General features: G+C 44.2%; 3 protein-coding genes across 3 annotated transcripts; 1 reads left to right on the top strand and 2 right to left on the bottom strand.

The window, feature by feature from the left end:
- Window positions 1-1,807: 1,807 nt before the first annotated feature.
- Window positions 1,808-5,548, top strand: LOC109742680 (uncharacterized). The gene is made up of 11 exons (XM_020301774.4): window positions 1,808-1,842; window positions 1,997-2,133; window positions 2,250-2,511; window positions 2,613-2,724; window positions 3,636-3,672; window positions 3,831-3,900; window positions 4,069-4,173; window positions 4,475-4,625; window positions 4,711-4,793; window positions 4,887-4,980; window positions 5,070-5,548. Exons 3-11 carry the CDS (start codon window positions 2,484-2,486, stop codon window positions 5,152-5,154), a joined length of 765 nt encoding a protein of 254 aa, XP_020157363.1. The 5' UTR covers window positions 1,808-1,842; window positions 1,997-2,133; window positions 2,250-2,483; the 3' UTR covers window positions 5,155-5,548.
- A 4,240-nt stretch (window positions 5,549-9,788) lies between these two features.
- LOC141039206 (uncharacterized) lies at window positions 9,789-10,403 on the bottom strand. The gene has a single exon (XM_073506532.1). It carries the CDS (start codon window positions 10,401-10,403, stop codon window positions 9,789-9,791), a length of 615 nt encoding a protein of 204 aa, XP_073362633.1.
- A 72-nt stretch (window positions 10,404-10,475) lies between these two features.
- On the bottom strand, window positions 10,476-10,934 carry LOC109742668 (F-box/kelch-repeat protein At3g17530-like). The gene has a single exon (XM_020301763.1). It carries the CDS (start codon window positions 10,932-10,934, stop codon window positions 10,476-10,478), a length of 459 nt encoding a protein of 152 aa, XP_020157352.1.
- Window positions 10,935-26,954: the final 16,020 nt, after the last annotated feature.

Raw genomic sequence — 26,954 nt, 5'->3', positions numbered from 1 at the left:
TCTGAATTTTAGGAGATAAGCAATGTCTTCTTTTGTTTTCCATTACCTAAAGCTGACCATGGGATATGTTCCGCACCATGCTGACTGTTGCATCTCTAACATTTTGCATCTCCAGTATGCTTATGAAAAGCTTAATTTGAAAACAGAATCAAACAACATGTACACAAAACTACAAAAGACACCTCAAATAAAGCAAATAAAGTTGATGCACATTGACAACCAATAGTGCAAAGCAGAACGCAAGGATTGTTACTTTAGAATTTCATGAGAGATCAACCAATACAATAATAAGCATGCAGAATGCCACGATAACATTAAAAGGCATAATTTGTCTGATAACGGTGGCCACAATCTTCGATTTTGCAACATTCCTTTTCGCATTCTAGAAGTTGACTTCTGTCAATACTCAAGCTTTGATGTGGACTTCTTGTTACAGTGAGTAATCTCTACAAAGTGATTTGGCCTTAGTGGGAGCTGAACTGGGAAATGTACCTAACTGCATGTTTAATCAGAGAATTGCTTGCCTGGCAAAACATCAGTGTTACAGTGGATGTAGGCTACATAGTACCTGCATATTTGCTCTGCCATTGTGTATCCTCTTGACAGGAGTGTTATTGGAGCTAGCCTTTTAATGTATATAAAGCTAAAACAAGCATGAAGTAGATAAAGTTTTAAGAAGAATATTTTTTTACTGTTCTCGTATCCTCCCTAGCTGTATACTTTTGAGAAACGACAAATCTGATATTTTGTACATGCGCCTTTTCGAGAATGTTTTCTGACTTTGTAGAAACTTCACTTTTCGTAGGAGCATGTGCAATAAGGCGAGGAAAAATATGCACTAGGGAGGAATATGCAGGCTTCTAGTACTAGGGCAGAGCATAAGCATAGGCCTACGATTTGCAGTGTGAGAAAAGCTTGATCAGGTGGTTGATGAACCTGTCTCTTGAAATAGCTTCATCTAGCCTGATGCAGCCCCAAACTTCTAATCTTAGATAGGGACAAGAATGCCATATAGATCATATATTTTAGCATGAGCTGCCCCCCACATCGCCCATCCCAATCATTATAAAATGCAAGGGAGAATGGTATATGGTTCTTGCTGTATATAGTGGGTTGGCACCCAGAAAAACCAGATGCAGACCTTTGCATCACTCGGGTATCAAATTACCACAATTTAATTGAGGTCAATTTATGCTTGTATTTTTTTAACACCGCTTAAATTTCCACCGTCGAGAAGGGATCAACTGGTCCTATTTCTGAAAGCAACCAGGCATATGTACAAAGGTTCCAACCTTTGCTCCAAGCAAACCTAGAGTAGAAGTTGGTTATGAGAAAGCTCACCATAAATAAATATAAAAGATTGCCGTTGTCTTGTTTCAGGAAAAAATATTTCTTTTGTCAAACAATGTAAGGTGACTGAGTTTGGCATTTGATGACAAAACACACTCAAGCTTAGATTCATTCCAGCATGATCTTTTAACTATTTGATCCAGTGAAAGTTAGAAGAGAACCATATGATGTCTATAAGACTTGAAATACTCTGCTTTATATAAGCACTTATGTTGCTACAGTGTACTTAGGTCTCAGGAATTAATATGTACCTCCATGAAGAGTGCACCACGTTTATGCTGCAAGCTGCCTTGCATTTCAGCCGATATGGTTCCCTGATCGATGCTGATTGGGTATCGGCTCTTGATAGGTACTCCTGGCAAAATTGTCACTCTTCCTTGGCTCTATATCCTGATTGTATCCTGAAACAAGTTGTGGTATACAATTCTTTCCGCACTGAAATTCCACCAGCAGAAATGATTTCTGAAAGTCCATGGATCAGTGATACTTGAGGTAAGAGCTTCTGCGAGAAAGCTTCATCTCTAGGAAATAAAATTCGTGTGCGCTTTATATTCCTTGCCATTTTATTTAACTTTGTAGCATGCAAGTCGTGCCAATTTGTGGGCAGAAGAAAGCAGTGGGCATTAATACTCTGTGCATCAAGCAGGGAAATTCTTGGTTGGCTGTAAAATGAGATCAATGGGAGAGGAAACAACATTTGATTATTTTTGTTCCCTCTCCACTGCCAAAGATGCATCTTATCAACCTGTGTGCCAGATGCACTCTTAACCTTTGCATGAAATGGTAGGTCTCACCATCACCGTTTCTGTCTCAAGGCTGTAAGTATTGTGCCAGATGCTTCCTTATAGAGCAATATAGCCTTCAAAAACAAAAAATTCCTAATCCCCAGAGCTTTCCAGGTTCCAGATTCTCTTGTCATGACAGCTGCAGTGAGCACGGTGTGAAAAACCGCACTGTCGTGTGATCAATGCAGATTCCAGGGATTGTTCGACATATATTCCCTTCTTCAGTGCTTCAGGCCTCCACTATAAATACAGCCAAATGGGGATGTGGACTTCATACACTTCCTTACGTCTAAGATCATACAAACTAAAGCATCACCTAGTGCTCTTGTTGCAGAGACAACAGAAGCCATGAGCTATTATGGAAGCAGCTCTTCTGGTAATTTTCATCTTCTCCGTATATATGATCATGTTCAAAATCTCAAATGCTCCATGGATGCCAAAAGATCAATGCTGAGATCGTCGCAAATGGTCATTCAGGTGGCAGGGGTGGCCGTCGAGTCGAGTATGGGAGGAGCTATGTGGTGAGGCCAAAGGGACGGCACCTAGCCACCATTGTGTGGCTCCATGGCCTAGGTGACAATGGTGCAAGGTATTACTTCTTTCTTTAACTCTTGCCTACTCAGGTGATGCCCCTCCAGGACTTAACATCTCACGTGTCTGGTTTTGATCGTCAGATCGATCTAACGCACTTCACTTCTCTTAACTGAATGCTAAACTTCCTAGCCAAATTTCAAAGATAAATAAATGATGGCACCTTCTCCATGCAACATGCATGCTGTATGCTGTGTGAATGTAATAGGGATGCAAGAAACCACACATGTCAACCAGAGAAGACATGAGTAGATGATCGCAGTGTCGATGCAGAACGCTTTATTCCCTTGCACCTTTTAGCCTGAAATGATCGATGAAGTGGCCTCCTTTTTGCATGCATATATTCCTAGTATTGCTTTACTCAAAGTTAAATAATTTCCTTGTCCTACATCACACCTAACAATCTTCTCAAGGACATCAATATGCTCTCACTTTCCTTCATGCAGTAAGTGGAGAGGAATGTCAAATACTTGATGTGGGCTAATGACATATAAATATTGCACAAGTGTAGGTAGCTCATGCAAGATACCTAATTTCCTATCCCCTGTCTTGGCAAAACATGTAAATATGCCATATAGTTGTATAATTTATCATAAGGCAGTGGACGGGAGTATCTTCGTCCTGTCGACCACTGCGCAGAGTCCTTAACGGCAAGCATTAGCTTGCTAACTAAGTAAGCCTCAAGAGAAAAGACAATAACACCTAGAAGGATCTAGGTATCTTTCTAACAAATAGGAGAATAAAAAGACCCCAGCCGAAAAGGACTAACCTGGGGGGTGGGGGATAAGAGTGTAATTTTAGGCACCATGTGTGGTTCACGCTGCAGGAAGCTGGAGTGAAATATCTTCTGCTGCAATTCTGTTCCTGATGCAGAGAGCTAACTTCTTTTGTCCATTCTGTCATTTTCAGCTGGTCCCAGCTGCTGGATGCTCTTCCCTTGCCCAATGTAAGCATCCATTTTTGTACTTGGAGCACTCTTATTGCCCAACTTAAAACAGAATATTCTGCGATTACAAAGTGCAGTAGTGTAACCTGTCGTGTTCAGAGATTAGTTCTGTTGCAACCAAGTTTTTTTATTCACCTTGGAGCCAATTGCTCATGTAGATCAAGTGGATATGCCCCACCGCAGCGACCCGGCCCGTCGCGGCTTTTGGCGGGTTCCCCTGCACTGCATGTGAGTTTCTTCTTGCTTGGAACTTTGCTGCATGGTTTTGAGGCTTCGAATGCGGGAACTGAATGCTATGGGAATTGAATCGTGCTTCTATGAAATTCATGTGAAATTTGGTCAGGGTTGTGAATTTTGAAAACTTACTAAACACCAGTTTTTACTGAACTAAAACAGGGTTCGACGTTGATGACACCTCGGTCGATGGTCGTGACGACATCGAGGGGCTGGATGCTTCAGCTGCACACATAGCGAACCTACTGTCGTCCGAGCCTTCTGATGGTACCATCTGCTTACTTCAGGATCAGGATACTTCACTGTTAAGAAATATGCTAAAAGTGTTATTTAAGTGCTAGGCCTAGTGTTCTCTCTCTCTCTCTCTCTCTCTCTCTCTCTCTCTCTCTCTCTCTCTCTCTCTCTCTCTCTCTCTCTCTCTCTCTCCAAGAGCACACCATCTGGTCCTGTCGTTTCATTAGACTGCCATTAAATACGTGTCACAACTATGAAATTATATGATGACGGTGCTGTTAAACGGGAATTCGGCAGTTGCAGATAACTGATTGTTCACAATTTGTGGATGCAGTGAAGCTTGGGATCGGCGGCTTCAGCATGGGTGCAGCTGCCGCCCTGCACTCGGCAGCATGCTACGCTCACGGCAAATTCAGCAGCGGCACCCCCTACCCGATCACGCTCAGCGCAGTCGTCAGCTTGAGCGGCTGGCTCCCTTGCTCAAGGTCAGTCAGTCAGTCATCTGCCACAGAACCAGGCACCTTTTGCTCCTAATTCCTAAACAAACCCTGATGATCTTGGTGAATTCAGGACACTGAGGGGCAAGATGGAGGGCTCACACATGGCAGCAAGAAGAGCCGCCTCCCTGCCCATCCTGCTCAGCCATGGCAGAGGTAACAAACAAACAAACCTACAGGCTAGCTGCTGATTCAAAGATGTATTTCATGGTGTCACTGAATTCTGTGTGGTGACCTCTACTCGTGCAGCGGACGAGGTTGTCCCCTACAGGAACGGCGAGCGGTCGACCGAGTTCCTGCGGTCCTCGGGGTTCTCGTATCTGACTTTCAAGTCCTACAACGGGTACGCATCTTACACCTCCCCTGACAAAGCTCTTCCTCTGTTCTTCCTTCCTCAGAAGTCAGAACATTAAACATGGTTTATTTACGCAGGTTGGGCCACTACACCATCCCCGAAGAGATGGACGACGTCTGCAGGTGGCTCAGCTCGCGGCTCAGCGTCGACCGATCTCGTTAAAGAGAACAGGGCTTCTGTCATTCCGCGTGTGCGCGCGCGACGCGGTGGCTTCCATAGTAGCATATAGCAGAGTGTAAACTTACTATAGAGAGGTGAATGCTGGTTTGGTAGCTTGTGACAGCACCACATGCCCCTGATCTCTACAGGCGCCTGCTGCTGGCTGCCATTGCTGCTCTAAGCAAGCAACCATGAGTGCTGTGTAGTAAACTGGTGAAGGTGTGAGAGCATATTTATCAGAATTATGTAATGTAACCAGTGCTTGTTTTGTAATGCAAAAAATAACCATCTATTACAGCTCAGCGTCGAAGACTTTGTCACAATCTTCCTAGAATATCAGAGAAAAAGCTTTGTAAGAACGAACTGAAGCACCCCTTTCCAGGCAGTATATGGACGGCAACTATTATGCTGTATGTATGTTCTCAGGCGTATCGCTCTGATCAGATCTAGGTCAACTGAAGCATCTGAGGCTAACTTTGCGACGCCGAGGTTGCCCGGAGGATCATGGAGCCCTCGCCGTGCTTGCTTCGAGTAATCATTACAATTTACAAGGAACATACAGGAATCTGGCAGTGTTTACAGTGGGATATCTGAACAGGAGGAGAGTGGGCACTGTCTTGAGGATGGTAAGTAAGTAAGGTGACTTGCATCATGCTCTGGCATGTCTGAAGCCTACTGTCATCACTGCACAGAAGGAGCAGATCACCAGGGTTACCAACTCTCAACAGACATACACTGAACTTTGATTTCTCTCGGCGAACTGCACAGATAAGCAGATGCGCAAACTCACCTCGAATCTTGGCCATTCGCTCGGGTCAGAGCACCAGTCGTCCACAGATCGTGCAGGGTGCTCCAGCCATGCCGCCATGCTAGGATTATCACACCCTTGGCAGTCGCAACACGAGGTGCACGCGACCTCGTGCTTTAGGAAGAAGAAGAAGAGTCAGCTAGCCTCGGTCAGGATCACCAGAGAAAGAAGAAGCATGCCTGGCTTTCAAATGAAAGAAAGAGCCTGCGTGTGGAAGAGAACGCACCTTCACACGGTTTCCGCATCTGTTTACCTTGCGATGGCATCGCTTGGGTTTCGTTTCGGTGCTTGATGGTGGTGTGGTTTGTCCTGGACCGGCGTTGGACACACCAGCTGCTTTGTAAATGCAGAGCAACGGAGAAATTTAAATTGCACGCAGACACACATGAAAGAGGAGAATGTGGTGTACTCGCCCTCCTCCCTGGTCCCAAAGGGATTGCGGCAATCCTGGCACTGGCAGTTTAAGGTGCACCCGATCTTGCGCTTCAGAACAAGAAGAACCAGCTAGCCTTGGTCAGGATCATGGAACAAGACGATAAATGCAACGAGAGTACATGAAGAAAGAATGTGCGTGCACAAGAGAACACACCGTCACGCAGCTACTCCCTCCGTTCGGAATTACTTGTCTCAGAAATGAATGTATCTAGACGTATACCATGCAATGGCACATCACATGTTGCCATTAGGTAAAGTCCGTATACCCGACTTCCTCTTCACGAACTCCTTGTATAGCATCAGGTCTTCCTTCTCGTTGCTGTCCATGTTCTGGCAGCCCTTGCAAACGCAGTCCCTCGGAGCAAAGCCAGTTCCCGTTGAAACAAACGCAGTAGCTGCACATAGTATATTTATTGACAAGCAACGGTTAGATGGCACTGGAAAATCAGTATACAGATTGCCACCATGGCCAGATCCTCCACCCTCGTTCGTGGTTGCACTTACTCCTCTCGGCGAGGTTGTCTTTGACATGTTCATCATCTTCTGCGTGGTTGCCTTGAGAGTGACTACGTCGACATGTCTGGTGTCGGCAACGATTGACGATGGCGACGCACACGAGCAAGTGGCATCGTCCCAATATTTTTCAACACGGTACTGACCTTCCAAATATTTTTCTTTTTCAGTTAGAGGATGAAGCTAGAGGAGAATTTGGCAGATTCAAGACAAGACGGTACTGACCTTCCAAATATTTTTCTTTTTCAGTTGCGCTTTTTTTGGAGTGGTATTTTAATCCCATCTTGACCCAATATCGGGTCTTCCAAGCAGGAACACATTGCTTCACATATTTCACACCCATTGAAAATGGTTCTAATGGAATAGATTGCACGCTCATTCTAAAAGCCCTATATGAAAAAGAAAGATACATCTTGTTTGGGTAGCAAGTACTTGTTCACTAGGTAGAAAAGCGAATGTACTTAAGACCTGAAGTAATTCGTCTCCTTTTTCTTACTTCTCATTCACGACAGTTGCTAGCCTACACCTTTTTTTACATCATCAACTGGCCTATATGGTGTCGAGTTACCCTACACCTTTTTTTACATCAGCAACTGCCCCATATGGTGTCGAGTTACCCTACACCTTTTTTTACATCAGCAACCGGCCTATATGGTGTCGAGTTACCGCGAGTTAACTCACCCTGCTAATATAATTCTATTATTTTTATTAAGATAAAAAAGTCAACTGTGAACTGAAACCGTAGATCTTCATCTTTTGTCCTAGACCGAGAGCATCCGAGCCGTTGAAAGACTTGACCGTCACACTGTCTGTCTCTAGAGTGAGATTTTCGGGCGCACCCCAGGAGACCGCCAGCCGCAAGGTAGGCGATGTCCGCCGCCACCAAGCACGCAAGCGTTTCTGCTCTGGTCGTATCCCCCGATGCTCGGAGCGGGAAGGATTCAGTCAGACTCGTCGTGCAGCACCAGCAATGGAAGCGTGCTCCCCGTCCCGTGCATGCCTCACCGTCGGTTCAGCTGGAAGAGCAGAAGCAGATCTTGTAGGCATCTCCTGTTTGATGCTCGAACCCTTGCATGGTGGAGTAGTTTCTTTGACGTGAACAGCAGGAGCTCTGCTTTTGCATTGTGGAGTCGTTCACAGGTAAAAATAATTTCAGAAGTAAATAAAAGTTCGTAGGTAGAAGAATCAGCGACAATGCTGTTTGCGTCTGAGCAACATATTGTGTGTGTTGGATTCCTTCTGTATTTCCTAGCTGGTGGTTTTCTGCTCGAGTAAATAAATACCTTGGCAATGGCATCGTGAGTTCAGCATCGTGCTATAACTGAAGGCGCTTACTGAATCAGTTGGTGCGTAGGTATGTGCAGGCCTGTGAGAATAATCTGGCAACCCAATCGGTCAGTTTGACATGGGCAACTTGTTTTGCCTCCTTCAGACTACAGCTTTGTAGGCGATTCTCAAGTGCAGAGAAAGTAGACTACAGCTTGAAGTGTTATTATCTCATTTATTATGCAAAGTTGCAAACCGTAATCATGCGCCATACCGAGCTCACGGCCATATATGGACCATATTCGCCGGTATCAAGGCCGTGTCGGTGCACTTTCCGAGTATGGGAACCGTTATAGGCATGGCCACCAAGAATAAGGGCGCAATATGCATTTTACTCTAGACACAGTTCTTACATTTTCAAGGAAATTTTTTATCTTGAACATGACTGAAGGAAAGCTTCAGGCTTCCTGCGCCTCTGCTTTGCCCTCACCGTAGTCGGCCGCTACCAGCAGGCGGGACAAAGGTCTCCCAGCCAGCAGATTGGCAATGCTCCCAGCGCCAGGAGCCAATGAAGACGATGTCAAGGCCAAAGAAGAATCAATGTTGAGGGCGAGTCGACGAGCACCCCCTCCCCAATGGGCACAGGGAGCTAACAACCCGCACCAACGGACTGAGTAACATCTTCTATTAGTCAGACCCACATTTGACTCTGCTTTAGCAAATTAGCAGTCTGAATGAACTTGCGCAGTTTTGTTATGCGCTATGTATGTAACATTCTGAATTGTGCGTGGGGTTCTTAAAATATGCAAACTGGACTCTGTTCAAACTGCTACACGACAGTAAAATCTTAGGATTTTTAGAAAATGAATCAGCCAGGCATCAACTTGAATTCAAGACAGGACACATTGGTCATGGACTCATGGACCGCGCTTAGTCAGAACAAAAACAAACATCACACACTATGGGTTGCACGAGCGATAGAAATGAACGGTGAACCTGCATGACATCACATGACAAGTCGGAAGTCCTAACTAAAAACATGCCATGACATGAGGGTGTGTTCTTCTCTCTCCCTAGAAAAGTTATAATTCCTTTAATCGGTCTAGCACATATTGTTGAAAAGCACCAGGCATGCAGATTTCACTAAAGGAACCTCCCTGCTTGTATGTACAAGATACAACAACTAGAGAAGCCAGCCCTAACATATAATTATATTACTGCAAAAAAGAGATAACCCTCTTAAATAACAAATGAGATAATAACACTTCAGAGTTGATAAAAAATAAGGCACCATCAATATTTAACTTTGTTAGGATAACAAGTTACACACCAAAGGTACTTAGCTTACTGTAAATAAATGGACTTGGCTCATTCATATTACTAGACATAACCTATTGAAGGGTAGCTTGCAAGTTCTCACTGACTAGCCAACAAAATAATGTTTAAAGCCACAAAAACAAATGATCCTGGACGCAACTGATAAGAAAACTAAACTCGAGTAGATGTAGTACTTGTTCAAGCCACTGCACAAAACTAGAAGATCTCGACCATACCCAACAGCCGATTTTCATGAAGGAGCCATGCCAACATAGCAAATGTGAAGTTGCTCACAAATTCAATGAGCATCTGATGGCGGCCATTCCACAAAGCAGGGAATGTAAGGTCGGAAATTTTTCCTCTGGTAATCTTCAAGAGTGCAGATAACATGCAACTTCTGGGTATCCAAATCATACGACATAAGTGTCTGTTCCGGCTCCACCCCGCCATTAAGGAAAATAAGGTTACGTTCTGGATGGATTGCAACCAAGGTGTAGTACTCATCGCACTCACGACAAGGCTTTCCTACCAACTCCAGAACACTGGCAGTGTGCTTTAAGGTCCACTGTCCACTAGCATAGTCCTCGAGAACCCAAACTGATATCCGGCAACCATTACGATTGTCTATATCCATTCCATGTAATCGTCCTTGAGAGTGCCCAAAGAAATTCAGTTTAGCTTTGGTCGGCTGTCGAGTTGTCCTCCAAGTATCCCCGCTTGTGTCCACTGTAACTACCATGTTTATTGAATTACCCTCCGAGTCAAATGTCTCCACACGAGAATCATAGGCACTGGAATGTAGAGTGCTATTTAAGAAGAAGCATTCTGGTTCCAAGCTATATAACACAATTTTGTGACCCCATGGGCTCGACATGGAAGTCCATTCTCCGGTATCCGACGAGTAGACCTCCATAATGGTAATGCCGCGACCATTCTGAATGACGACAAACACCGCAAAGCGAGAAGGGACGATCGGATCGAAACACTAGCAAATGGCGCGGTAAGCACGAGGACGTGGTGTCTCATGGGTATCAGGCACGGGCAGCACGGCCCAGATCTCCTCGGTCGCAGGGTTACACACAATGTATTCCACGCCCTCCGCTCGCATGCCATGGCATAGAAGGATGCCGCCGCAGCAGCTTAGGATCTTGACGTTTTCGAAGCCGTGGAGGAAAGGAAAAGAAGGGTCGACCAGCGGCCGGCCTCTCCCGGAAACGTTGACAAAACAGTTGCTGCCGCTGCGGGAGAGGCCGAAGAAACCGGAGAGCGTCTGCGGCGATCTCCGACGGACGGCGGGGTCGGAACACATCGCGAGCCACGCTGCCGACACGCACTTTGAGCGGCACAGAGACTGGTACGGCACCCGCGACAGGATCTCTTGAAGGAGGTCGTTGGGGACGCCCTCTATCGCCTGCTGCTCCTCCTTCTTCCTCCTTTCCTCCATCCCGTGTACCCGGGCTGCTGCTGCTGAGTGGTAGAGGCAGTTCGTTTAGGGTTGAGAAATGAGAATTGAGATGCGCTCCTCCCGGATGCATGCCTCTCTTCAAGATTAGAAGGAAGAGGAGGGCAGAGAGTAGCAGACCTGAAGCTCGGCGATGAACGAGATGGCGGCGACCGCAGCGATCGATCTGAAGCGGGACGGCGCCGGGAATTTGGATCGGAGACGGCACGGAGAACAGCCAGCTTTGATTTTATTTTCTGAGGCAAACGGCCAGCTTTGATAAAAAAAACAATAGCCGAATAGTCGTCTGGATGGGCATCACAGGCCCATTTTCTTAACCCAAAACAATCCGATGATGCCTCTCCCAGCCCACTATCCGATATCCATATGCACAGGCCCAATTTATTGTATCATCTAGTGCACGATATAATTTCTCAAACTTTTTTTTGTCTATAAAAAATAAACGTATAAAGACTTTGCCCTCTAATTGTTACTAAAAAACGTATATCGACTTTTCCCTCTAGCTAGGGTTTCTATTCATCTCCACGGCAATACGCCGACATTGAGAAATTCTTCCCTGCTTCCCCAATATCCCGATGATGAAGCCTAGGACCGATTCAGGAGCAACCATGGACCTCCCTGCCCTGTCTTGGCTTAAGTGTTTGGAAGGATTCGAGAGAACTAGGGTTGGTGCACGGTTTGTCTTCTACTCCGGCTTAAGGTTTCCAGTTTGATCATGGACCATCGAGCGTCAAGGTCAGGGACTGACTCATGCGAGGTCGAGGCCGTGATGAAAGAATCGGTTTACATGAGAAGGATCTTGACAACGGAGTTTTTCTTAGTAAGAGGAGATGTCACCGCCAATGGCAACCCGCTGGATGGCAATAGCACGGGTACACATAGACAAGTCTTACAAGTATTGGTTTTACAGGAATATGTGATCGGTGGGATCTTGCACAGGATGTCAAGATTCACCCGCTAGACAACAACCTTCATTTAATGCAATTCTTCTGCCTAACGGATTGGGAGAGGGTTATGGAAGGAGGACCATGGTCCTTCCGGGGCGATGCCGTTGTGCTAGCATTGTATGCAGGTCCACAAAATCATCATCCATCTTGCTGGAAATTATAGAAATATGTCTTAGAAATATGCCTTAGAAGCCATAATAAAGATGTTATTATTCTATTTTCACCTTCATGTTGAGAAACATAGTAGAAAACAAAATTTCTTTCTAAGAAATCAAAACCAAAGATCATTTGTGAAGGTGGAGGAGATTAGATCTAGATCGGCACTATTGAAAAAAGGCTTATAGGTGGCCTCAAATTAGTGGTGGGCATGGCGAGGAACCCGCCATAGCTAATACGGGAAAAAAAATCTAGTGGCGGGTAAAATTATTCGCCTGCCACTAGTGTGTGCACATGATACGTCTCCAACGTATATATAATTTTTTATTGTTTTGTGCTGTTATATTATCAATCTTGGATGTTTTAGCCGTGACCCCTGCCCGTGCCCGTCGCGTCCCGCCATGCTCCCACTACGCCTGACCTGCTGCCCGCGCTCCCTCCGTGTTTGGGTCGCGCCCTGGCCGCGCCTGCTTCTGCCCGGGCACGCCGGCTCCATCCGCTGCTCCCCTCGCGTGGCCATGGCATCTAGCGCCGAGGCTCCCAGCGCCCTCCGCCACCGCTACCGTGGCTCCCCGGAGCCCGTCCGCCGTGGCCAGAGGCCACCGTCGCTAAACGCCGGCCTAAACGGCGTTTGCCACTAACCCGCCCCCTAACCCCACTGACAGCGGCCCCAGAGACCCTAACCCACTTAATTAGTTTAATTGAATGTCTATTAAAGGTAGCAGTGTAAGACAGGTAGACCCCACCTGCCCTGTTGACTAGTCAAAGGCTGAACGGGCCAGTCCCTGTCAATGACATGTGGGTCCCCTGGATCCTGTTGACCAGTCAACTGGTCAACAATTGACCCTGCTGATTGGACCCCTCCTGGCCCACTGTCAGCCATAGGTGCACTCTGGCTGGGTACACTCTTATGGGTGCCCATAGCATTTTGCTATTGAATTTCAAATTAATATTACACTAGTAGAAAAAGGGGCTTTCGTTCGGGCCTGGCCAGCCCATTAGTCCCGGTTCTGCCACGAACCGGGACCAATGGAGGCATTTGTCCCGGTTCGTGAGCCCAGGGGGCCGGCGGGGCCTCGTGGGCATTGGTCCCGGTTCGTCTGGGCCCATTTGTCCCGGTTCTTGGCACGAATCGGGACCAATGGGCCTCGCTCCTGGCTCACAACCATTGGTCCCGGTTTGTGGCAGGAACCGGGATAGAAGGATGGACTTTAGTCCCGGTTCCACCCACGAACCGGGACAAATGAGTTGCCTATATATACCCCATCGCCGGCGAGTAGAGCACTCCATAGTGCTCTGTTTTTTGCTGGCCGGCGAGGAAGGGCATTTGGGTGCTCTAGCTCACCTCTTATGCATGTGAGGTGTTCGATGAAATGCCCGAGCCACACTAGTTAAGCTTTCTCCTCTCAAAGCTCGACCTCCGAGCTCCATTTTTTCCGAGATTTGTCTAGGTTTAGCGGTCCGTCACGCCCCGTCCTCGTCTTCACCGCCGTCGATCGCCCGCGCCGATCTCGTCGCCGGCACCACCGTGGTGAGCCTCTTGTTCTTATCTTCTTTCTGAAAGAAAAAATCTTACTTTAGATAGATACTTGTCTAATTTTCTTACTTTTGACACACATAATTATATATAATGCACGCAGATGAACCGGCAATGGATGTACGGTGACAGACACACCTCCGAGTACATTAAGGGCGTGCATAAATTTCTCGATGTGGCTGAGGCAAACAAGCAGAATGGTTTTATGTGTTGGGCATGTGGGAATACGAGGTCTTACTCTGACAAGAAAATCCTTCACACCCACCTGCTTTATAAGGGTTTCATGCCACACTATAATGTTTGGACGAAGCACGGAGAAATAGGGGTTATGATGGAAGACATCGAAGAAGAAGAGGACGATGACAACTATGTGCCCCGTGAATACGGTGATGCTGCAACGGGGGAAGCTGAAGATCAAGAGGAAGCTGAAGATCAAGAGGAACCAGACGATGTGCCCGATGATGATCTCCGCCGGGTCATTGTTGATGCAAGGGAAAAGTGCGAAAGTGAAAAGGATAAGCTGAAGTTCGATCGCATGTTAGAGGATCACAAAAAAGGGTTGTACCCCAATTGCGAAGATGGCAACACAAAGCTCGGTACCGTACTGGAATTGCTGCAGTGGAAGGCAGAGAATGCTGTGCCTGACAAAGGATTTGAGAAGCTACTGAAAATATTGAAGAAGAACTTCCAAAGGATAACGAATTGCCCGACAGTACGTACGCAACAAAGAAGGTCGTATGCCCTCTAGGATTGGAGGTGGAGAAGATACATGCATGCCCTAATGACTGCATCCTCTACCGCGGTGCGTACAAGGATTTGAACGCATGCCCGGTATGCGGTGCATTGCGGTATAAGATCAGACGAGATGACCCTGGTGATGTTGAGGGCGAGCCCCGCAGGAAAAGGGTTCCTGCGAAGGTGATGTGGTATGCTCCTATAATACCACGGTTGAAACGACTGTTCAGAAACAAAGAGCATGCCAAGTTGATGCGATGGCACCGTGAGGACCGTAAGACAGACGAGAAGTTGAGAGCACCCGCTGACGGGTCGTAGTGGAGAAAAATTGAGAGAAAGTACTGGGATCAGTTTGCAAGTGACCCAAGGAACGTATGGTTTGAGCGCGGATGGCATTAATCCTTTCGGGGAGCAGAGCAGCAATCACAGCACCTGGACCGTGACTCTATGTATGTATAACCTTCCTCCTTGGATGTGCATGAAGCGGAAGTTCATTATGATGCCAATTCTCATCCAAGGCCCTAAGCAACCCGGCAACGACATTGACGTGTACCTAAGGCCATTAGTTGAAGAACTTTTACAGCTGTGCAATGGAAACGGTGTATGTGTGTGGGATGAGCACAAACAGGAGGAATTTAACCTGCATGCATTGCTGTTTGTAACCATCAACGATTGGCCCGCTCTCAGTAACCTTTCAGGACAGACAAACAAGGGATACCACGCATGCACGCACTGTTTAGCTGACACGGAAAGTATATACCTGGACAGATGCAGGAAGAATGTGTACCTGGGCCATCGTCGATTTCTCCCGACCAACCATCAATGTCGAAAGAAAGGCAAGCATTTCACAGGCGAGGCAGATCACCGGAAGAAGCCCGCCATGCGTACCGGTGATCACGTACTTGCTATGGTCTCTGATTTACACGTGATATTTGGAAAGGATCCCGGCGGACTAGCTGTTCCGAATGACGCTGAGGGACGCGCACCCATGTGGAAGAAGAAATCTATATTTTGGGACCTACCCTACTGGAAAGAGCCAGAGGTACGCTCTTCAATCGACGTGATGCACGTGACGAAGAACCTTTGCGTGAACCTGTTAGGCTTCTTGGGCGTGTATGGGAAGACAAAAGATACACCTGAGGCACGGGAGGACCTGCAACGTTTGCACGAAAAAGACGGCATGCCTCCAAAGCAGTATGAAGGTCCTGCCATCTACACTCTTACGAAAGAAGAGAAAGAAATCTTCTTTGAATGCCTGCTCAGTATGAAGGTCCCGACTGGCTTCTCGTCGAATATAAAGGGAATAATAAATATGCCAGAGAAAAAGTTCCAGAACCTAAAGTCTCATGACTGCCACGTGATTATGACGCAATTGCTTCCGGTTGCATTGATGGGGCTTCTACTGGAAAACGTCCGATTAGCCATTGTGAAGCTATGTGCATTCCTCAATGCAATCTCTCAAAAGGTGATCGATCCAGAAATCATACCAAGGCCAAGGAGTGATGTGGCGCAATGTCTTGTCAGTTTCGAGCTGGTGTTCCCACCATCCTTCTTTAATATCATGACGCATGTCCTAGTTCATCTAGTCGACGAGATTCTCATTCTGGGCCCCGTATTTCTACACAATATGTTCCCCTTTGAGAGGTTCATGGGAGTCCTAAAGAAATATGTCCGTAACCGTGCTAGGCCAGAAGGAAGCATCTCCATGGGCCATCAAACAGAGGATGTCATTGGGTTTTGTGTTGACTTCATTCCTGGCCTTAAGAAGATAGGTCTCCCTAAATCGCGGTATGATGGGAGACTGACTAGAAAAGGCACGGTAGGAGCGGACTCAATAATATGCAGGGACGGGCATTCTTGGTCTCAAGCACACTACACAGTTCTACAGAACTCTACCTTGGTGACCCCGTATGTCGATGAACACAAGAACAGTCTGCGCTCCAAACACCCGGAGCAGTGTGACGACTGGATTACATGTGAACACATCAGGACTTTCAGCAGTTGGTTGGAAACACGTCTCAGAGGTGACAACACTGTTTGTGATGAGCTGTACTCGTTGTCTAGGGGACCATCTTCGACTATATTGACTTACAAAGGATAGAAGATAAATGGGAATACATTTTACACGATCGCCCAAGATCAAAAGAGCACCAACCAAAACAGCGGTGTCCGCTTTGATGCAGCAACCGAGAGGGGAAAGGACACATATTATGATTACATAATGGACATATGGGAACTTGACTACGGACATGATTTTAAGGTCCCTTTGTTTAAGTGCAAATGGGTCAATCTGTCAGGAGGCGGGGTACAGGTAGACCCACAGTACGGAATGACAACAGTGGATCTGAACAATCTTGGGTACACTGGCGAACCGTTCCTCCTAGCCAATGATGTGGCACAGGTTATCTATGTGAAGGACATATCTACCAAACCGAGAAAAAGAAAAGATAAGGAAGCGAATACATCATACGATGAGCCAAAGCGCCACATAGTTCTTTCAGGAAAAAGGGACATCGTGGGAGTGGAGGGCAAGACAGACATGTCTGAAGATTATGAAAAGTTTCATGAAATTCCTCCCTTCGAAGTCAAGGCTGACCCAAGCATCCTGATAAACGATGAAGATTATCCATGGTTACGGCGCAATAAGCAAAGCACACAAGCGAAAAAAAGTGAAGACTTTCTCTCCACAACTATTATGATGATACCATGCCAACTTTCAACCTTTTCGTAGTTCATTTGAAATGCCTGTTGTAACAGACGAGTTTCTGTATGAAATCCTGATACTTCGAAACAGATTGTCCGTTTTGTACACGAAGTGCATCCACTTTTTGCCGTAACCCTCTCTACTTTCTTGCACATGCTATGTGGGTGAAATGATGATACCATGCCAACTTTCAACCTTTTCAGAGTTCATTTGTAGTGCTTTTCAATTTCATGGTCTTATAGCTCAAAATAATCAGTAAATGCATGGAAAATAACAATTGAAGTCAGAAAGGGTTGAAAATTGATGATGTGGCTTTGAATGGTGCATTTTGAACACAGAAAAACTATGGAGTTCAAATAAGTTCTAACAAATGAAATCCCTTTGTAACAGACGAGTTTCCGTATGAAACCCTGATACTTCGAAAGAGATTGTCCGTTTTGTACACGAAGTGCATCCAGTTTTTGCCGTAACCCTTTCTACTTTCTTGCACATGGTATGTGGGTGAAATGATGATACCATGCCAACTTTCAACCTTTTCAGAGTTCATTTGTAGTGCTTTTCAATTTCAGGGTCTTATAGCTCAAAATAATCAGTAAATGCATGGAAAATAACAAATATCATAAAATAAAATAAATAAGTAATTAGAAACAGAATAAAATAAACTTTAATAAAATATAAGTAGAAACAAAATAAAATAAAATAAAATAAACTTTAATAACATAAATAAAATTTATGAAACTAAAATTATCAACGTATTTTCTGTTCAAAACATTATAGGCAACCTCTTGTATTATTGAAACTAAAATTATATAAAATTGATGCAACTAAAATTATCAAAGTTTTTTTTGTTCAAAATCATTAAAAGCAAAATGAATTTTCATAAAGAACTTTTTTTGTTAGAAACTTTAATAGCAAAAAAGAATTATCATAAAATAAAATAAATAAGTAATTAGAAACAAAATAAAATAAAATAAATAAGTATTTTGTTGTAAGTAGAAACAAAATAAAATAAATAAAGCAAAAAAGAAAAGAAATAAACTGGAAAAAAATAAAAAATGCCACCTACTGGGCCTCCAAGGCCTGAATACGACTAGAATTCAGGCCCGCAGAAGGCCCAGCAGACCCACAGGCATAGCAGTGCGAGATTAGGCCCACAGGCCTGCAATTCAGAGGAGTTCAATGGAGATGGCGGGGCAGGGCTTATAAACAGGTCCTGCCGCTCCTCGGCTAGCGAGGTGGGACTAAACATCCCACCGCACCGCGGCTTTGGCAGGCGCATGCCTTTGGTCCCGGTTGGTAGCACCAACCGTGACTAAAGGGGGGCATTGGTCCCGGTTGGCGCCACGAACCGGTACCAAAGCCCCCCTTCAGTCCCGGTTGGTGCCACCAACCGGGACCAAAGGCCTCTGCTTCCCGCCCTTTGGGCTGCTGAAAAGAGGCCTTTGGTCTCGGTTGGTGGCACCAACCGGGACTAAAGGGGGGCTTTGGTCCCGGTTGTTGCCACGAACCGGGACTAAAGCCTTAGCATTTTTTCAGATTTCATCGCCAGTTGCCGCCCGACGACGCCGACCTCCTCAACGCCGCCAGGCTGCCCCGCCGCCGTCGCCGTCGCCCGTGCCCCCGAGCCCACGCCGACGCCGTCTGCCGCCCCCGAGCCCACGCCGTCGCCCTCCGCCGCCCCCGAGCGCGCCCGGCCGCGCCCCTGCGCCACGACCCGCCCCCACCGTCGCCGTCGTCGCCGGCCACGCCCCTGCCCCGGCCCGCGCCACCCACCGTGGCCGTCGCCGACGCCCTCGCCGCCCCCGCCGTCGCCCTCGCCGGCCGCCCCCGATGTGAGCCGACGCCGCCACGGCTCTGTTTTTCAGTGCATTTTTTCATATATAATGTGTATTTTGTTTGTTCATTGCATTTTTTTCATATATATAATGTATATATGTATGTGGTAGCTATATGATGAATGGACGTGGCTATGTATGTATGAATATAATGTTCATAGCATTTTTTTGTTTATATTTTTTTTTCATATATGTATTAATTTTTTATTTAGGTTATTGTTAGTAGATATCGATTTTAGGTTAGTGTATTTTAGGGTAGTGTAGAGGAAAAAGTAAAATTAAGTGCTTAGTAGTTGAACTAGTTGATTTAATAAAACTACTTTATTTTACTATATATAGAAGTAGTTTATTTTTAGTAAGTACTACTTTATTTTATTTATAGTAAGTGCTTAGTAGTTGAACTAGTTGATTTAATAAAACTACTTTATTTTACTATATATAGAAGTAGTTTATTTTTAGCAAGAAAATTAATAGAACTAGTTTATTTTTTTAGTTCAAGCAATTATTCCCGCATCGACGTCGACGATGCCTATCCCACATCCTCGTCGTTGACTCGGCGGAGGAGGCCAGCTTGATCAGAGGGGCCATGTCCGGGACTGGGCTCCGCCGGGCTGGTATTGGGAGGTGCTACCTTCCGGGGGGCGTAGGTTGGTGAGGAGCCAGCCCGTCATTGACCCGATCCTTGTTTGGTGGCAGTCGCGTGGGCCAGTGACGGTGCCTAGGCTTCCGGACACCGCGGAGGTGGTACGTCACCGTGTCAGCGAGGAGGACGAGCACGTCCGTCGCTACATGGTTGCGTTGGAGGGCAGGTTCGACAATACCTGGCAGGTTCTTCAGGGATCTCACTGGAGCTATGATCATGTGATGGTTCCTTCCCTTTGGGTGTCCACCGCCCGTGCCGATACCCGTCGGGCGCTACGGTTCTAGCTGTACTAGCGATGCTATATGTATGATAGTATTCGAGGTGTATTAGTGATAATATTTGACGATGTACGGGAGCAAGAGATGATGTAGTTTTGTTATAATTGAATGCATGCTAATTTGAATACTACTTTATTTTACGATTTGGTTTTGCTTATTGAATGCTCAAATTGGAAAACTACTCCTACTTTGAATGCGAAAATTGGAGAGCACTATGCAAGGCGTATGCATATGATTAGTTGATAGCTTATAGGGTTTTTTTGTCGCAGAAATCTAGGAGCCCCCCTCCATCATCCCCGCCGTCGTCCCCGTCACCGACCCCCTCCGACCTCGAGGTGAGACCAGCCAAATCCTTTTTTAGAAAGATAATTAAACGATATTTTGGGTTGACTTTAAGTCTGTCGAGTGTCCACCATATATGAGAGGACGAAGAATCCCGACTGTTGTCGTGGGGTAGCTTCTCCTTCGTTCCCGTGTGCTAGACAATTTGGTGTAATGCACTCGGGAACGAAAGGAGGAGCTACCATCACCGACGGTCACAAATGTCAGAGAGGAATCAGTGAGGGAGAGTTCCACCATATATATATGAGAGGACGAGGAATCCCAACTGTTGTCGTGGGGGTCGCTTCTCCTTCGTTCCCGTGTGCTAGACATTTTGGTGTAATGCACCCGGGGACGAATGGAGGAGCGACCATCACCAACGGTCGAATGTATACACCACGCGAGCTGAGAGTTTTCAAGAAAAGACTCGACAGACCGATAGTCAACCCGTGATGAATAATAATGATCTAATTTAGTTTTTTAGTACATATATTTAATTGTACAAGTTTAATCTTTGAATTATGAACGTAGGAAATGTCGTCGTTGGACGACGAAAGTCTCCCGGGGGAGTGCAGCTGGTGCCATGACGATCGAGGTCTGTGCGACAGGCCTCACCTGGACGATGATCGGCGCTTCAGCATTAAGCTCGAGGAGTCCTTCGAAGTTGAAACGGTACGCAATGACGACAAGTGTTTTTTTCATAATTAAGCATGACTTCAACTATTTCAACGTGTAATTTTCATCTTTTACAATTCGAGTAGCTTATCCCATGCCATGCAAGATGCTATGTCTTGGAGAGGATGGATTTTGAAGACCATGAAAATTATGAAACAAAGAAAATTCACCTAAGAACTCATCATGATGTGGATTTTGAAGTAAATCTGTATAATTCTGAGAGCGTAACCCATTTTGGTTGCAAAAATTGGGAATCACTTTGCAAGATGTATGGTTTTCATGAGGGTATGCTTATCACCATGGATCTTGGTGATCCTGACATCGACCAAGACAATATGGACATTTGGGTCCTTGTTGATACGCCTCCAGTTCTACCGCTATGTGAGTTTCTCAAACATAGTTAATTATTAACTAATTTATATTGTTCATTTCAAAATAGTTGACAGCTTATTTCCATTGACAGCTTATTTTGATTGTTCAAAGAATGTGCGGAAGATGGTAGACAGAACCTACTACACCGATGGCTCTGAGTTAACTTATAAGGAGAAAAATCATCTGGTCGGATTTTGTACTGATCTTGAGAATTACAATATCTACAATCAAACTCCTCAACATTATGGTCAATACGTGCCACTAGTGTACGTGTTGAACTACGATAACTACCATGGAGATACCCTGGTAAGATTTTTTACTATTACGACATCCGTGCATCTTTTGCATACTTCTAAAACTAGTACATCATTGCTAACTATGAAGTTATTACTATGTTTTTCAACAGAGAATCCCGACGGATTGTGTGCCTCATTTGATGTATGAGTATGGTAGCCTTCATGTTCTGAACATACAACCAGGTCATCCTACGAATCTCAACTGTCCATACCGGATTTCTAAAAGAAGTGGAGACATGCTAATCAGAGAATGGAAAAAATGTATGGACAGTCGTAAGGAGGTTCTTGGAAGGAAAAGGAAGCGCCGCGCAAGAATTGGAGACATGATGATTGATACGTCTCCAATGTATCTATAATTTTTGATTGCTGCATGCTATATTATCTACTGTTTTGGACATTATTGGGCTTTATTATTCACTTTTATATTATTTTTGGTACTAACCTATTAACCAGGGGCCCAGCCCAGAATTACTGTTTTTTGCCTATCTCAAGGTTTCGCAGATAAGGAATATGAAACGGAGTCCAAACGGAATGAAACCTTCAGGAACGTGATTTTTAGGAAGATTATGATCCAGGAGACTTGGACCCTACGTCAAGAAACAAAGGAGGAGGCCACGAGATAGGGGGGCGTGCCACCCCCCCAGGGCGCGCCCTCCAACCTCGTGGGCCCCCTGTTGCTCCACCGACGTACTCCTTCCTCCTATATATACCTACGTACCCCCAAACGATCAGATACGGAGCCAAAAACCTAATTCCACCGCCGCAACCTTCTGTACCAACGAGATCCCATCTTGGGGCCTGTTTCGGAGCTCCGCCGGAGGGGGCATCCATCACGGAGGGCTTCTACATCAACACCATAGCCTCTTCGATGAAGTGTGAGTAGTTTACCTCAGACCTTCGGGTCCATAGTTAGTAGCTAGATGGCTTCTTCTCTCTTTTTGGATCTCAATACAATGTTCTCCCGCTCTCTCGTGGAGATCTATTCGATGTAATCTTCTTTTTGCGGTGTGTTTGTTGAGACCGATGAATTGTGGGTTTATGATCAAGATTATCTATGAACAATATTTGAATCTTCTCTGAATTCTTTTATGTATGATTGGTTATCTTTGCAAGTCTCTTCAAATTATCAGTTTGGTTTGGCCTACTAGATTGATCTTTCTTGCAATGGGAGAAGTGCTTAGCTTTGGGTTCAATCTTGCGGTGTCCTTTCCCAGTGACAGTAGGGGCAGCAAGGCACGTATTGTATTGTTGCCATCGAGGATAACAAGATGGTTTTTTTAATCATATTGCATGAATTTATCCCTCTACATCATGTCATCTTGCTTAAGGCGTTACTCTGTTTTCATTAACTTAATACTCTAGATGCATGCTGGATAGCGGTCGATGAGTGGAGTAATAGTAGTAGATGCAGGCAGGAGTCGGTCTACTTGTCTCGGACTGATGCCTATATACATGATCATACCTAGATATTCTCACAACTATGCTCAATTCTGTCAATTGCTCAACAGTAATTCGTTCACCCACCGTAAAATACTTATGCTCTTGAGAGAAGCCACTAGTGAAACCTATGGCCCCCGGGTCTATCTTCATCATATTAATCTTCCAATACTTAGTTATTTCCTTTGCTTTTTACTTTGCTTTTATTTTACTTTGCATCTTTATCACAAAAATACCAAAAATATTATCCTATCATATCTATCAGATCTCACTCTCGTAAGTGACCGTGAAGGGATTGACAACCCCTTATCGCGTTGGTTGCAAGGAGTTATTTTTTTTGTAGGTACGAGGGACTCGCGCGCAGCCTCCTACTGGATTGATACCTTGGTTCTCAAAAACTGAGGGAAATACTTACGCTACTTTGCTGCATCATCCTTTCCTCTTCAAGGAAAAACCAACGCACTGCTCAAGAGGTAGCAAGAAGATTTCTGGCGCCATTGCTGGGGAGTCTACGCAAAAGCCAACATACCAAGTACCCATCAAAAATCCCTTATATCCCGCATTACATTATTTGCCATTTGCCTCTCGTTTTCCTCTCCCCCACTTCACCCTTGCCGTTTTATTCGCCCTCTCTTTTCCGTTCATCCTTTTGTTTGCTCGTGTTGCCATGTGCCTTCTATATGCTTGCATCTTCGCTTGCTGAAAATCTATTGATATGGATCCACTTAAAGTGTTCTACTTGGATCATCTTTGATTCTTATGCGCTCGTGCTGAAACCCCAACTAGCCTAGTTGATGGGAAATCTTTAGATGAGCATGCTTATTTTGTGCGTCATCGTTTGTCTGAAAAAGGGAAGCTCTTATGGTATCATATAAATAGTTTGCTATGCTATGCTTGGAATCTTTGTGAAATGTGTGATTTTACTTGTTGCCCTATGAACCCTAAAAAACACCTTCCCTACCTATGTGAGTTCAATGATAATGAAATCTTATCTTCTTATGCAAAGGGTGTTTATAGTTACTATGATATCGAACAAATTGAAGAATTTGTCGTTTTTAAGGGTGCTCATGAGGTTGCTTCTTTGATTGAGAAGTATGATTTTACTCTCAACAAATCTGAAAATTCCGTCATACTTAAATATTGCAATGAAAACCTTGCTCACAATGTCTATGTCCAAGAATTTATTGAAAGAATGACCGTTGCTTTGGAAGAAAATAATGATATGCATGAATCTATATATAATGATGATTTGGTTGAAATATCCCTTGATGAACATGATGCTTGCTATTCTTGTGGCCATGATGCCAATATTTATGAAGACGAATTTGCTATAGTTCCTTATGTTAAAAATGAGATTGTTGCTATTGCACCCATGCTTGATAGTTCCCTCAATGAAAAGCATGATTTCAATGATTTTACTATAAATTCTCTTGATGTCAATTGTGCTAATAATATGCAAAACCCTAAGCTTGGGGATGCTAGTTTTGCTATGTCTACTACTTGTTGCAATGATCATGATTGGGGTGATTCTTCTTATGATCTTGAAAATTTATTTAATCCTCATGATGAATATGAGATTGATAATAATGTTTGCAATAATATTGAAAGTGGGTTTGGAAGAGTGTCAACTTTAGATCCCACATATTTGGATAATGTTCAATCTTATGAAGTTTTTGATAAAAGTGGGTTTGGAGAGGTCTTGACATTAGTTAATGTTAATCCCACTATTTCGGAAGAGTGTCAACTTTGCATGCATGTGGATCATGTAGAGAAAATTTTATGTGATAGCTATATTGTTGAATTTGGTTTTGATCCTTCATCTAATTATTATGAGAGAGTAAAATATGGTTGTTGGAATTTTCATGTTACTAAATTACCTCTCGTCATGTTGAGATTGCTATCATCTCTTTCTTCTTCCTTGCATATGCCAATTTTTGCTTGCTATGATAATTTGTTTGCTTATAAAATGCCTATGCATAGGAAGTATGTTAGAATTAGATGTGTTTGTCATGTGTTTTATGATGCTCTTTTTGCGCTTCAATTCTTGTCTTTCATGTGAGCATCATTAAAATTATCAATGCCTAGCTAGGGGCATTAAACGATAACGCTTGTTGGGAGGCAACCCAATTTTATTTTTAGTTTTTTTCTTTTTGCTTATGTTTAGGAATAAATATCTGTTCTAGACTCTGGTTAGATGTGTTTTAATGTTTTAATTAGTGTTTGTGCCAAGTTAAACCTATAGGATCTTCTTGGATGATAGTTATTTGATCTTGCTGTAATTTGCAGAAACTTTCTGTTCACGAAAACAATTGTTAAAAATCACCAGAACGTGATAAAATACTGATTCCAATTGATGCTGATCAATAAACAAATTGCCTAGGTCGTCCTATTTTGGATGATTTTTTGGAGTTCCAGAAGTTTGCGTTAGTTACAGATTACTACAGACTGTTCTGTTTTTGACAGATTCTGTTTTTCGTGTGTTGTTTGCTTATTTTGATGAATCTATGGATAGTAAAATAGTTTATAAACCATAGAGAAGTTGGAATACAGTAGGTTTAACACCAATATAAATAAAGAATGAGTTCATTACTGTACCTTGAAGTGGTATTTTGTTTTCTTTCGCTAACGGAGCTCACGAGATTTCTGTTGAGTTTTGTGTTGTGAAGTTTTCAAGTTTTGGGTGAAAGATTTTGATGGATTATGGAACAAGGAGTGGCAAGAGCCTAAGCTTGAGGATGCCCATGGCACCCCCAAGATAATCTAAGGACACCATAAAGCCAAAGCTTGGGGATGCCCCGGAAGGCATCCCCTCTTTCGTCTACTTCCATCGGTAACTTTACTTGGAGCTATATTTTTATTCACCACATGATATGTGTTTTGCTTGGAGCGTCTTGTATGATTTGAGTCTTTTCTTTTTTACCACAACCATCCTTGCTGTACACACCTTTTGAGAGAGCCATACATGATTTGGAATTTGTTAGAATACTCTATGTGCTTCGCTTATATCTTTTGAGTTATATAGTTTTGCTCTAGTACTTCACTTATATCTTTTAGAGCACGGTGGTGGCTTTGTTTTATAGAAACTATTGATCTCTCATGATTCACTTAGATTATTTTGAGAGTCTTAAATAGCATGGTAATTTGCTTAAATAATCCTAATATGCTTGGTATTCAAGATTTGTAAAAACTTTCTTATGAGTGTGTTGAATACTATGAGAAGTTTGATACTTGATAATTGTTTTGAGATATGAAGATGGTGATATTAGAGTCATGCTAGTTGAGTAGTTGTGAATTTGAGAAATATTTGTGTTAAAGTTTGTGATTCCCGTTGCATGCACGTATGGTGAACCGTTATGTGATGAAGTCGGAGCATGATTTATTTATTGATTGTCTTCCTTATGAGTGGTGGTCGGGGACGAGCGATGGTCTTTTCCTACCAATCTATCCCCCTAGGAGCATGCGCATAATACTTTGCTTTGATAACTTGTAGATTTTTGCAATAAGTATATGAGTTCTTTATGACAAATGTTGAGTCCATGGATTATACGCACTTTCTTCCTTCCACCATTGCTAGCCTCTCTAATACCGCGCACTTTTCACCGGTATCATACACCCACCATATACCTTCCTCAAAACAGCCACCATACCTACCTATCATGGCATTTCCATAGCCATTCCGAGATATATTGCCATGCAACTTTCCACCGTTCCGTTTATTATGACACGCTCCATCATTGTCATATTGCTTAGCATGATCATGTAGTTGACATTGTATTTGTGGCAAAGCCACTGTTCATAATTCTTTCATACATGTCACTCTTGATTCATTACATATCCCGGTACACCGCTGGAGGCATTCGTATAGAGTCATATTTTGTTCTAAGTATCGAGTTGTAATTGTTGAGTTGTTAGAAAATAAAAGTGTGATGATCTTCATTTTTAGAGCATTGTCCCAAGTGAGGAAAAGGATGATGGAGACTATGATTCCCCCACAAGTCGGGATGAGACTCTGGACGAAAAAAAAGAAAAGAGGCCATAAAAAAAGGAGAAAAGGCCCAAATAAAAA

The sequence above is a fragment of the Aegilops tauschii genome, chromosome 1 (genome assembly GCF_002575655.3).
Source record: "Aegilops tauschii subsp. strangulata cultivar AL8/78 chromosome 1, Aet v6.0, whole genome shotgun sequence".
Taxonomy (NCBI): domain Eukaryota; kingdom Viridiplantae; phylum Streptophyta; class Magnoliopsida; order Poales; family Poaceae; genus Aegilops; species Aegilops tauschii.
This window is presented reverse-complemented; position numbering and strand designations above follow the sequence as displayed.